At 38.0% G+C, this 13,526-nt stretch overlaps 2 protein-coding genes across 3 annotated transcripts in view; both read right to left on the reverse strand.

Moving 5' to 3' along the window:
- LOC143732639 (dematin-like) overlaps positions 1-9,298 on the reverse strand; it is an 87,787-nt gene extending 78,489 nt beyond the window's left edge. The window contains exon 1 of the mRNA XM_077223918.1: positions 9,029-9,298. The gene's annotated coding sequence lies outside the window, so the exon portion shown is untranslated. The remainder of the gene's footprint in view (positions 1-9,028) is intronic.
- Positions 9,299-9,542: 244 nt separating this feature from the next.
- On the reverse strand, positions 9,543-13,270 carry rsph14 (radial spoke head 14 homolog). 2 transcript variants are annotated; one of them, XM_077223253.1, is made up of 7 exons: positions 13,152-13,270; positions 12,744-12,942; positions 12,471-12,573; positions 11,265-11,383; positions 10,951-11,176; positions 10,705-10,841; positions 9,543-9,896 (listed from the first exon to the last, which is right to left on the reverse strand). In XM_077223253.1, exons 2-7 carry the CDS (start codon positions 12,940-12,942, stop codon positions 9,658-9,660), a joined length of 1,023 nt encoding a protein of 340 aa, XP_077079368.1. In that variant the 5' UTR covers positions 13,152-13,270; the 3' UTR covers positions 9,543-9,657. The 2 variants fall into 2 exon arrangements, with proteins under 2 accessions (XP_077079368.1, XP_077079367.1); XM_077223252.1 differs by having other exon boundaries at positions 12,744-13,270.
- Between the last annotated feature and the right edge of the window lie 256 nt (positions 13,271-13,526).

Below are 13,526 nucleotides of genomic sequence, written 5' to 3' on the forward strand. Positions count from 1 at the left end.
CTCTTCCAGCCCCCCTGGGGTTGGATGCTATGGTGCAGCCGTGGCCGAGGTCACGTCTGTACGCCTTTCCCCCGATTGCTCTGTTACCAGGAGTTCTGGAGAGGGTCCGCCGGGACGGGGTCGGTCTACTACTAGTAGCCCCGTTCTGGCCGGCCCGAGTATGGTTTGCGGACCTGATTTCTCTCCTGGACGGTTCTCCTTTGGAGCTCCCGGTCAGGAGGGATCTACTCTCCCAGGCGGGGGGCACGATACTTCACCCCCGCCCAGAATTGTGGAAACTGTGGGCTTGGCCTCTGAGGGGGCCCAGCTCATAGACTCCGGTCTCTCAACCGAGGTTGTTGAGACCATTCTTAACTCCAGAGCTCCATCCACGAGGAAGCTTTATGCCTTGAAGTGGAAACTTTTCACTTCTTGGTGTGGAGAACACCTGCAGGACCCAGTTAACTGCCCAGTGGGTGCAGTGCTGGAATTCCTGCAGGAGCGCTTCTCCACAGGGTTATCCCCCTCCACACTAAAGGTGTATGTGGCGGCACTAGCTGCTTACCACGTCCCTTTCAGTGGAGTTTCTCTTGGGAGACACCCGCTTATAACTCGTTTCCTCCGTGGCACTTTGAGGCTGAGGCCAGCAGTTCGTACGAGGGTGCCTACTTGGGATCTGGCCATTGTATTAGAAGGTCTTTCCCTAGCTCCTTTTGAACCTATCGAAGAAGTTCCCGAGAAGTTTCTCACTTTTAAGACTATCTTTTTGCTTGCTATCTCTTCACTAAAAAGAATCGGAGATTTGCAGGCTCTGTCGGTTTCACCCTCGTGCCTGGAATTTGCACCTGGCATGGTTAAAGCTTTTCTGCATCCTAGACCAGGTTACGTTCCTAAGGTTCCTACTAATATTGTTAGACCTACGGTTCTGCAGGCTTTCTGTCCTCCTCCATTTATGTCATCGGACCAGGAGAAACTTAATTCACTCTGCCCTGTTAGGGCATTAGACGCTTATGTCCACAGAGCTGCCCTGTGGAGGAAATCAGAACAACTTTTTGTATGTTTCGGGCCACCCAGGAAAGGGTGTCCGGCGTCTAAACAGAGAATGAGCAAGTGGGTGGTTGAGGCTATCTCACTTGCTTATGAGTCGGCTGGCCAGCCTTCACCTTTGGTTGTCCGAGCTCACTCTACCAGGAGTATGGCTGCTTCTAAAGCTCTTTTGTCGGGGGTTTCCCTGAGTGATGTTTGTGATGCGGCTGGATGGTCTTCACCGCATACTTTTATTAAGTTCTATGACCTAGACTTAAGCTCTACCCCTGGGGCACAGGTGCTCTCGTCCTCTGTGCGCTAGTCTCACATGACGGTCATTTGGTCCTATGGCGACGTGGGTATTCGCGTTCCCGCAGCGTTTGACGCAGCTCGAAGTTCCCTTGAAAGGGAACGTCTCGGTTACGTATGTAACCCTAGTTCCCTGATAGGGAACGAGACGCTGCGTCGCTCCGCCATACTCCCGGCACTCCCGTTAGCGCTTCCTTCAAGCCTATCAGAAGCTAATGCGCTTGTGTTTTTGGGGTGCTTTATAGTTTCCTGGTCGATGACGTCACCCGCCTATGACGTTTCATCTCTCCATTGGGCTGATTCCATACGTGCTTCATGACGCACAACGCAGGGGCGTTCCCGCAGCGTTTGACGCAGCGTCTCGTTCCCTATCAGGGAACTAGGGTTACATATGTAACCGAGACGTTTTTGAATAGGTCTAGCACTAGTATTCTTGTTGCATAGCTTCCTGTTGCATAGCCCCCTCCATCACGGCTCACCCCTGAAAACATTGACTCTCAAAACACCACTACACATACAAAAGACTTTGCTCCAACTTCACCACACTCAGCACTAATAAACCAAGTCGGTTTCAAGTCTGTTGAGATGTTAAAGTAATCGTGATAAACGTTTTAAACAGCAGGGGCGTTTATTGTATAGGCCCACTTGCTTTACAGGAACGATAGCAGTGAGTGTTTTCAGTTCATTCCCAGGGAAGTTGAGTTTGTGAGCGCGTGTGAGCATGAAGTTCAACTTCCATAGGAATGAATTGAAACGCTCGCTCTGCTCGGTGCCAGTGAGCACGAATCTATAAACAGAAGCAAACATGGCAATGGCAAGCGGGTAGATGTTGACATTGACTCATTCAAAACGGAGGTGTGGCGGCATTTTGACTTTGCGGAGACTAATTATCACCACAGTGAAGCTCCAGTCACCTCCATCTGCATGTAAAAAAATATTAATAAGCCAAACCAAACTGACAGGCCGATTTACAGCCCCATTCCCGGCGACGAGTGCGAGAGCCACGGAGATCACAAGGTGCATCTGTGTTTTCATGTCAAAAGATACAATATTTTTTTTTTGGTCCCAATAAATGCAATCCAGGCTCACCAACAGAAAGACCAGCACAAGTATGTATTCCACAGACTGAAGGAGAAAGCTGTGCTGTTGCAGAACTAGTTGTCTTTCTCTAAATTTCTACATGGATTTTTAAAATAATTTGTAGATTAATATGGCATATGTTTCTAAATGTGTTCTGTTTTTCTAACTCTTGCAAGTGTAATGATGCAAATTAAAATAATTAATAAAATAATATTAAAATCTTGACTTTAGAACAATGTGAAACCCTGTGTCACTGTTGTACTTAAAATGTATAGTCTTTTTATTTCTGCTATTCCTCTGTGCAGGATGAGAGTAAAGAAGGTGCCAGTGTCCACCCTCCTGAAACAGACAGACTGAGCTGAAATAACCACCTCCTGAGAAAAAACCATCTCTACTTTTTTGGGATTTGTTTTAAAATGTCAATTTATTATTAATAATGTTATGATTACATAAAATATTTCAATTTTATAAAGAAATGTGCAGTATTTTGTCTGAGAAATAAAAGGACACTTTTTCATTTATAATGAAAAATCTTAAATCTTAATTAGTAAGAAAAGAAATTGTGAGAAAATCACATCGTAAAACCAGTATCGTGGATCGTATCGCATCGTGACTTGAATCATTACATCCCTCCTCGCTAAAAATGTTTATTATGGTCTTTTCCATGTTAGTATCATTCTTAGTGGATGTTTTTTCTTCCTGCATACAGAGATCATCTTGAGATTTGTATCTGTTATTGTTCAGTTCACGAGTTCACACTTACAAATAAGTCAGATAGAATATATGGGACAAACAACACTTTCTTAGGAGTTTTTGCATTGAAATCCACAAGGTCTTGAGATGCATTTTTAAAAAGTTAATCTGCTTTTAACTTGATCGCCGCAATTTTAGAATGAAGTGCCAAAATCCTGCCAAAGGCCCAAGACGTGAATGCAAATGGTCAAAAAATGTCTTCCTAGCGCATGTCTATAGAAAAACAATGAATTGAGGAGAATGCAAAAAAATGCATTCTGTGTAAACGGCCCCTTAAAACCGTTTTTTTTTTTTTTTTTTGGTTCAAAACTGCAAGCCGCTAGGTAGTGAAATGAAAAAAAAAATGTCCACAAGCTTGTTTTTTATAAGTTGAACAGCTTTTAACTTCAGTGCAGCGTTTTTAGATATTAACACAGAAAAACAGTACAATGCAAAATGTGTTGTGCTTGAATGGCCCAAGTCCATTACTAATTATAAAATGTCACAATGTAGCTAGCAACGAAGGTTGGTTCTGAGAACCTACAGGAGTAATGCCAGTTACTCTGTCTGTTTTTGCTCCACTAATGAAAATAATTCCAAACAATGCCACAGCAAAACATACCACAGTGGTATTTTGATCCTTAATGAAGTCTTGAAGTGGTTTTGAGCCAGTTGGTTCAATGAATGATTCAATGACTCACTGATATAGACAGTCACTTGTCGCCACCTACTGGTATAACAATGTAACTTGCAGAAAGAGTTTTTTTTTATACCAGTCATATTGTGTGATGGTAGCAGTGCACGATGAAAACAAATTTATTTTATTAAGCTAAACAAAGCTCAGAAACACTGGAAAAATCACAGAAGCAAATTAACACAATGCATCAACAAAAATCGACCAGGAGGGCTTAAACACAACAGGCTTAAATACACTGAGCAAACAAAGAGGGCCATCTAATTTGTAACTGATGCTGATATTGACATCAGATCAGCATCAGTTATTTAAAAATCAATTAGTTGACCAATAAATTCTACATAACAACCAGCCACAGAAACTAACATGAATCTGTCATGATTCTGCCATCTAGTTCTTGTCTTTCTTTAAGTCATAAGGCAGGATCATGACAGACCCATGTTTTATGTGCAAACACATGGCCTTGTTGGGCCATGTGCTTGTGTTGTCTCGTCATCTAGCCCCGCCCTCCTTGTTATCCTTGTTTAGTCATTATTGCTTCCCCATTATCACCTGTCTCCCTCATTAGTTTGTCTCCATTTAATCCCCTCGTGTTTGCTGTCCAGGGTCGGTTCATTGTCAATCCGTGTCAAGTTTGTGAGTAACCTGTCAAGAATAATCGTACTGTTGAGCTATTTTTTGTAGTTGTTTGTCTTCTAGTATTTTGTCAGTATCTTTGTCTAGTTAAGTCACCTTAGTCCTGTCTTGTTTTGCCCCCTCGTGGGCTTTGTTTTCCCTTTTTGTTCATAATAAACCGTGTGCTGTGACTACTGTCTGCGATTGGGTTCATTCTCTTCACCCTTCCAACCTCATGACAGAATCAATTGCTTATTTGCATTTGAATTGCTTAAAATTACCTCTTAGTAAACCCATTTCTAAAAGCCTGTAAAATAAAATTACATGGAAATGGTGTTTAAAATTAATCTTTTACTGAAGTCCAAAATCAGGCTAGCTACACCAGCTTAGCTATATCCGATAACTTTCTGGAAGTTATAACATAAATCATGTTGTCACATGAGGCTTCATAACGTGTTTCTCTCTATTTGCTGACTGTCATGTTCAGGCTATCCTCCAAAACAGATCCTTGTGTTTCATCTCAGAGAGAAACACACTTATCTCAGTTCAGCAAAAACACATGACCAGCAAGCTGCTGTGAAAGATAAGAGGATATAGTGTGACCTGCTCATACACTCTAACACACAGTCAGGAGACAGGCTGTATGCCTAAAGTCAGTTTCATAGAAATAAATACACAAATGTATCTTACTTTAGTATAAAACTTGTGACCCTTTGCCTGATTATTTTAACACAACCTTCTTGTTGGACCACTGGTCAACAAATTCTTAGTAGCAGGTGCTAGCCACAAGCACAGAGGTGTAGCTTTAATTTAACCGAGGCGAATGTTATCTAATGAACTTACACATGTATAACATTGAGACAAAAAAAAACTTTTATTTCTAATAACAAAACCATTACTCTCCTAAACACCTGTAAACGCTGTAAAACTTTCCTGATTTATCATAATATTTGCAGTCTTGATGTTTGGCAAAGTGAGTTCACAATGGCTGCTCCATGAAAGTTCCCCCAAGTTTTGGTGCCTTTTAACACCATACTAGGCAGTTAATCATAATCAATCCCACAGGATTGTGGGATATCAAAGGCAGAGAATAATACATCTATATGTTGTCTTCAAAAATTTATCAGATGAAAGAATCTCAGAAGACAGGAAGTGAAGCTACCACTGGATTTGGATGTGCCTTGATGCCTTCCTACCTTGAAATGCATCCTCCGAAGGCAGCATTTTTCAGCTTTCGGACACCTTCTATATATTTCGGTAAAGTAAGGTTAAATTGTGCTGAATTTTTTTTTACAGTGTATTTAATTTTACACTAACTGTTGCTCTATCAGTATTAAAGTATATTTATTTTGATTTCCTTTTTTTTTGTTTGCACCAGAAAATAAATTATATTTTCAGTATTGACCTGTAAAGGGATAGTCGACACCAAAACAAAAAATCTTCCATCATTTAATCACCCACATATTGTTGTATGACTTTATTTCTTCTATGAAATGGATTTTAAGAAATGTTTTAGTGTTCTTAGTCCATACAATGAAAGGCAATGAGGTCCAATATTGTTTAGACCCCACTGACTTTTAAAATATATACTGTATAAATGATGTGCCACAGAAGAAAGTCACACAGGTTGTGGTGTGAGTGTGACATGAGTGAGTACATTATGACACAATTGTAATTTTTGTGTGAATTTTGACCATACAATGAAAGTCAAAAAAGCACTGGGCCCCATTCATTGACTTTCATTGCATGGACAAAAAACACAGGGACATTCTTCAAAGAATAAAGAAAGCCATACAGGCTTAATTGAAATCTGTGGATCAGCTACCGAAAAAATAACCTAGCTGAACAAAATAAAAGCTCTCTTTTGCTTTAGTTTTTTTTTTTTTTTTTTTTTTTTAAGGGCTTAATCTGGAACTAGCTCTGGGTATTCTCTCTTTAGCCCCCACTCTCATGCCATCTGCCGTCCCTAAACTCAAGCGTTTGCCACCATTCCTCTACTTTCCACAAGCAGGAATCATCATCCACCTCTTCAGTAATCAATTTCTCTCTCGCAGCTTATTACACCAGGCTAAAGCTTGACACTCCTTGTAAACGGTTAATCAAATCTGAAACAGAACGCCAATAATCCAGTCAGGAAATGCTCAAATCAATCCTTGAAATGCTCATGATTACTGAAAATTGTAATTGAACACTTAAAAAAACAACTATGAATGGAATAATCAAATATACAATCTTTTGCCTTCACTTATTCATCAACATACCCACATTCCCTTTGTCCGCCACTCTTATTCCTATACATTCATCCCTGCACAGATCAGATTGCAATGGGGTTGGTCAAATTTTTTAATTAAAATCCTCTAGAAGGGTCCTATGTAATCCCTCCCTGGTTAAGAAGCTTGAAGAGCGAGTACAAAAGACTACACATAAATATTTGCTTTATTCTGTCCTAAGGCTGTAATCAAATCCATCCGGTGAAATTGTCAAGAAGTCTCATGTCTCTTCAAACAAATCTTAGACTTCATCCAACACCAAACATTGTTTACACTAAACAAACACACTATTTATGCAATATCCCAGCACCAGATCATGCTTGTTAAAAAGTATAAAGTTTGTCGCCATGGACCACGCTAGTCCTTAGAGTGACAATGTAATACACATTTATGTGTCCCTAGAATAAAATTGAAATATATTCCGATCCATGACTCATGAATATGTATTTTCACATAAAAACAGCCTGTTTTTCAACACCTACTGATTCAGCCTCATAGAACATAAATGGTTTATTGTCTGTGATTGATAGTGGGTTTCAAAGACGTCTTTAATAAGCTGTAAGAAGCTGGTTGATGAATCATCACACAGCAGATGGATGCTTTTGAGCAAACAGATGGCCTGCTACATGTGGTCAATTAATCCACAGATCTCCATTATATTGGCCACATACCTTCATTCTTTCAAAGGTATGGATGTCAGGTGCATTACATAATCTGAAATGTGGGTGTTTGATAAAGTGATATATAAATAGATATGTTCAAGCAGATGTCAGCTTAGAAGAGCTTAGGTAGACTTTGAGGAGCAGTTGGTATTAAGGGCCAACGGTTAATTGGATTCAGAAACCTCTTACAAAGAGAGTTTACTGTATGTGTTATTACACATCAACTACTGATAATTAAGATCTCTCGTAATCGGGGTTTTGGCAGTCTCTCAGTAATTAACATCCGCACATTCCTCTCTGCAACTAGGATATGGCTCAAAATTGTTGATGCACAGTATGAATTTCGCTGTTGACTGGACACAACTAAACATAATACTATTTACAAAAAGCAGGATGTAAAATGGTTGAGAATATTCTAAAAGATTTTTCTGAGATCCTAACGACAATTATTTTGAGGACAATTTTTTTGTGAATTTCTAGTAATCTAATAGTGACTAGTAGCTACATACGTATATTTTTAATTTAAGTAGCTATTTATACTTGTACTTATTGCAATAGTGACTAATATTGAAATTATTCACTAATACTTATCCCAATGGTGACATGTACCTATTCCATAGACACCAACATTCACTTTTGAGAATTAAATAATCCTAAAAGAACTAGAATCTTTTTCAGTTTCACTAGTATCTGTTCAATAGAGACTTTTGCTGCGATTCATTATCCTTATTACCAGTGACAAAATACGTATTCACAATTTGGCTAATATTTTAACTAATATTTAACAAATATAAGTATTTGTTTATATCATTCGTTTTTAACTATTCACATAGTTACTAATATATGTTCCATTTTATTTTAGAAGTAACTGAATAGAAATTAGCACATAGTTATCACAGACTAGTGTAGATTATTGTTACAATAACATTTTATTAGGGAACGTAATATGTAGTAATGTAATAATAGGAACAGTTTGTTCTGTCTCATAAACAAGCACTAGAATAGAATAGTACACTTAATGGTAAAAGTAAAGCTTGAATATAGGCTATACTAGCAACTATTGAGTTACGAGCATCTACTGAATAAAACTGGAATAGACACCAGCAAAACAAAAAAAATGCATACATACTAGTCAGAACCAAGTTAAAATATTAGCCAAATTGTGAATACGTATTTTGTTACTGGTTACAAAGACAGCAAAAGTCTCTAGTGAACAGATGGGCTATAGTAAAACTGAAAAAGATTATAGTTATTTTAGGATTATTTAATAATAACATACACATTACAAGCGCTAATAACATAAAACCAGATAGCCTACTATAAGTGTTCAGACGGCTTGCCATAGGCACCTGTTCTCCTTCTATATCGCCTATGTAAAAGCATCGCATCATCCACTGCCATAATCTCGCAGACTGCATCAATCTTGTGGCGATTTGTGATTTTAGGTTAACGAATAACCAGACACATCACCTTATATCATAACGTAGACTTGCTCTGTTTTCCTTTAATATTATTGTTCGACTTATATAAGTAACATATAAGATAATTTTATATATATGCTTGAGTAACAGACCAGTGGCACTCGTGGCGGAATCTCGGTTCAATCCCGGAGAATTTCTTTCTAGAATTTATTCAATAAGACACTATAAGTATAAACTTACCTATCCAGCAAATGTGATCCAAAAATATACAGCCTGCACCCCGCTCTTCTCCCTGCGATATAATCCTCCCGTTTAATTCTATAAAAATAAATATGACTTTCTAGAATGGAGCAGGCGCGTTCCCTGTATTGGATCGGATTGGTTGCCAACAAAACAGCCACAAATATTTATCTGTCGTGACTCCGCATGTCGTGTGACAGATAGCGAGCAACGTGCTCGCTGCCGTTGACCGCTGGTTCAATCCATTCGCCGCACCGAGGGGTATTCCGAAAACATGACACTGCACATTTACACTACACTGGGATTAAACCACACCAAAACAATATTACATAGTTGGCCTTCCGATACATGTTTATCTCGTTTAGACTTTATCAATTCATATTTATAAAGCGCTTCAGTTAAACGCGCACGTTAAAATAGTTGCTGTGCACCTTATCTATAAATATTTTGCATTTTGAACAAACATAAACGTCACATCCTTCGGAATTCTTAATTATTATTTTTATTCTGTTCTTTTAAGTTAATATTCATGACATTTTCTTAAATTAGTGTTTTAAGTGGTTAATTATTCATTTGTATTTAATATATTACATCAGGTCTGGCTTATATCAGGAGAACTCTTGTTTTCCTCATGGCTTCCAGGAGATGACTTCAATGGCAGTGGAGGCAGCTCTCTGGATGATGGAGTTAGGGTGTGTGAGTCTAGACTGAAGCAGAGGCAAATGCTCCAGCAGCTGTGCCCGGGCCCTAGGAACCTCTGCCAGGACAGTAAGGGCACGGAGGGCATTGGCACACACTGCTATATTCTCACTCACCACCAGCCGCATCAGAGGGGCAATGGCACCTGCATCCAGGGCCTCGGACTTACCTAGAAACAGGCAGAAAATAAGATCCTGCATAGTATAGTCTAATACAGGGGTTTTCAATGGAGTGCTAATGGGTCAGCAGGAAAGTTCAGAGAAAAAATTGTGTAAAAATACATTTTAAAAAATTATAACAAATTTAAAAAAAAAACTAACAAAAAAATTAATACAATTATTGAAATCTACAGAATTTAATATTACCACTGTTTCTATAATTTCTTAGAAATTATAATTATTTTATTCAATAGTCAACACCATTTCTTCTTGGGCTTATGATCTAAATTTAGTTTGATGGTGAGTAGAAAAAAGGACCCCCTTGCAAGTGAACCATATTTTAGAGTCTGGGGGATCAAAGAGTCTGAAACCCCCTGATCTAAAATATGTGCATAACTAAAATCAACACCATTTAGAGGTTTTAAAGGGATGGTTCACCCAAAATCTGTTATCATTTACTCACCCTCATGTTGTTCCAAACCTGTATGAATTTTGCTCTTCTTCAGAAGAAAATATTTTGAAGAATGCTGGTAACTAAAAAGTTTTGGTGGCTATTGACTTCCATTATATGGACAATAAAAAAAGAATAAAAAAAGACGTTTCTCAAAATATCTACATTAACATTCCACAGAATAAAGAACAAAGTCATAGAGGTTTGGGGCAACATGATGGTGAATATTCAGAATTTTCATTTTTGGGTGAACTATCCCGGCTTAAGTGTTTTCAGACGACACTATAACAGATGTTGAAATGTTTCTAACTTCATTCACCGATTGACTAAAAAATTACAAACATCCACAGAGTTGATTTTGTGCTGACCCTTAGTGATAACAGCTGTGTTCATAATGGTCCCTGCAGCATTAGCGACAACCCCTTGGTCCTCATCTGACAGCAGCTTGACCAACATGGGCAGAAGATCCTCCTCACACACCTTCATCTTCCCATCTGCAGGAACACTAAGAACAGGAGAGATATTCCAGGGTTTCTTGTTTTACCTGGTCTCTGTACTCTAATTACCATAGTGAACTTAACCCAAACTAGATTTTCGGGTGCCATGTTGCCTACCTGATTCCCACTAAGGCAGATGTGGCTGCCTGGCGGATGGCGGGGGACAGGTGAGACAGTTGATCTTTCAGGACCGGGATCGCATCACTCTCCAGTGCAGGCAGGGCATTCACACTCACACAGCAGCTTAATGTGGAGAGAATTAAAGCACGGATTTTCTCTTCTTCATCGGAGACCTTCAACACCAATCTGGGCACCAGCCCCATACACACCATAAACACTGCTCCTGTAGAGGATATAACAGAGGACTCTTCAAATGAAAAGCTTCGGAAATAAATGTACTGTGAAACAGACGTTTAAGAAACAACAGTCACCTGAGGGAAATTCAGCGATCCTATTGAGTGCCTGGTGCACATTTTTACGACAGCCAATCTCAGGGTCCTCTAACAGGTTTGCAAGGGGACCCACAATGTCAAATTTCAAAAAGGCATCTCTGTGTGAACACAATTACATTTAGTCAAACTTGCCAAAAGTATTTCAGTCGTGTTTCAAAAATTTCACATCCATCCTTGTGATATTAAATAATTTTCAAAGTGTTGGACACTAAAATATTTGTTTAACTGTTACTGGAAATAACAATCCTTTCTTGATATTTTATTATTAAAGCATCAAGAGCATAGTCTCTTGTTTTTGTTTTTTTGGCTGCAAAAGTGTGCTTATGAATTTACACTTCCATTCAACAGTTTGGGGTTGGTCAGATGTTTTTGAAAGAAGTCTCTTCTGCTCACCAACAGTGATATTATTTGATCAAAAATGCAGTAATATTGTGAAATATTTTTTACAGTTAAAAATAACTGTTTAATATTTTAATGTATTTTCAATTGTAATATATTCTTGTGATGCAAAGCTGAATTTTCAGTATCATTACTCACTATATCATTCTAATATGCTTACTACTCAAGAAAAATGTATTTTTGTTATCAATTATGAAAACAGTTGTGCTGATTAATTTTTTTGTGGAAACCATGATAATAATGAATATAAAGTTTCAGGATTGAGGAATAGAAAGCTAAAAAGAACAGCACTTATTTAAAATATATTTATTTTGTAACATTATGTTTTTAGTGTCAATTTAACTTAAATTTACAGTCAATTTAATGTGTCCTTGTTGAATAAAAGTATAAAAAGTATCTTTAAAAAAAAAAACGTTGTGACCCAAAATTTTGAACGGTAGTTAATTACATTTTAGCTGTAAAATTGTTATACTTTTACATATTTTATTTTTGTAAAAATGATTTAAAGACCTAACATCTAATTAAATTATAAATATTCTAAATATAATATAAATATACCTAAATAATAATTATAGTCCTTTTCGTTGAATCCTGTTAAGGATCCACTTACTCTGTAACAATTTAACATAAAAAATATATATTTATATAACTTGTATAGGCTATATAAAATAATTTATATTAAAAAAAAACACAGAGGCTACACAGGGCCAAGCACAGCCATATGCCAAAAGCTTACAAAAAATAGAATACAAGAAAAATAGGCCCACGGACTCTTGTATAACTCACCTTCCCAAGCTGTGAGAAGCAAGCACATAAAGCACTTCAGTAGTTTTGAGCCTGACTAAGTTATCCTCATCTTGCAGCAAAACCTTGAGTCTTTCCATACATCCTATGATGAGGTCAATAAATGTTATGGTTGATATAACGTTACACAGGGGCATAAAACAAAAGTGTGTGATATCTTCAAAAAAAAAATGAATGCACACATTTCTGATTATAATGTTCGCTTCTATGTAATAATATATTTATGGACAAAAATGTTATTAAAGATGTGTTTACCACTGAGAATGGCTTCATAAGCGCACTCGTGGTCATGGACGAGTTCGCAGAGTGCAGCGAGCGCCCTCTGCCGGGTAAACAGCTCGACGTCCTGCAGCTCCATGATCAGTTTTGGAAGCGCCCAGTTCCCGAAAGCGACCGGCGCTCGTGTCGGGTCAATATGAGGCGGGGGCTGTTCGGTTGTTTGCGGACTTGCCATCTTCGTCGACAGGATGATTAAAATGTGTTTTCGTTAAATATGTTTACATATCAAAAAGTTATTTAATTTAATGGCCGACTCAGGTTTGCAGGATTTTTAGGGGTTCATCATGTCATTATATATTCAAAATGTAAAACAAGTATTCCTAATTTATTTTCATGTTCAAAATCAGAATTTGCAGGCCAACAAATTGTTAAAGATAATATTACCTTATTCGCTGGTTATAATAACGTCCTCTGCTTTTCCCCCCTTGTATAGTTAGGTTGCTATGGTATCTACGGAATTAACGCATCGCTCTTTTCAAGTAGTAACGTAAACTCCGTAATTCCTTCAAGAGTTAATACACATGATGTAGCCTATCACTGAAAATATTCGGTGTTCAAGACCTCCATCACTTTTATGGCATAGTGTTCTTTCTGGCTTCACTGCCAATTTTATTAATTTACTTATTACAAATTTCATATTTATAAATGCAAGTTTACTAATAAAAACCCAACTTTGTGGTTTTGTTGACTGAAGAAAGGCTGTACATAGACAGTAGAAGAGACCTAAAAAAAACCTATAAAACTGTTTGTGAGCTCTAC

The sequence above is a fragment of the Siphateles boraxobius genome, unplaced genomic scaffold (genome assembly GCF_051911475.1).
Source record: "Siphateles boraxobius isolate OS27281-9 unplaced genomic scaffold, OSU_SipBor_1 9, whole genome shotgun sequence".
In the NCBI taxonomy this organism is placed as follows: domain Eukaryota; kingdom Metazoa; phylum Chordata; class Actinopteri; order Cypriniformes; family Leuciscidae; genus Siphateles; species Siphateles boraxobius.

What these genes read in the sequence shown, in the direction of transcription:
- rsph14 (XM_077223253.1), bottom strand. Translation starts at nt 12,942, where the DNA reads ATGGCAAGTCCGCAAACAACCGAACAGCCCCCGCCTCATATTGACCCG. An exon ending in TTATGAAGCCATTCTCAGTG is followed by an intron (nt 12,574 to 12,743) that starts GTAAACACATCT and finishes ACCTCATCATAG; the next exon opens with GATGTATGGAAAGACTCAAG. An exon ending in GATCGCTGAATTTCCCTCAG is followed by an intron (nt 11,177 to 11,264) that starts GTGACTGTTGTT and finishes TATCCTCTACAG; the next exon opens with GAGCAGTGTTTATGGTGTGT.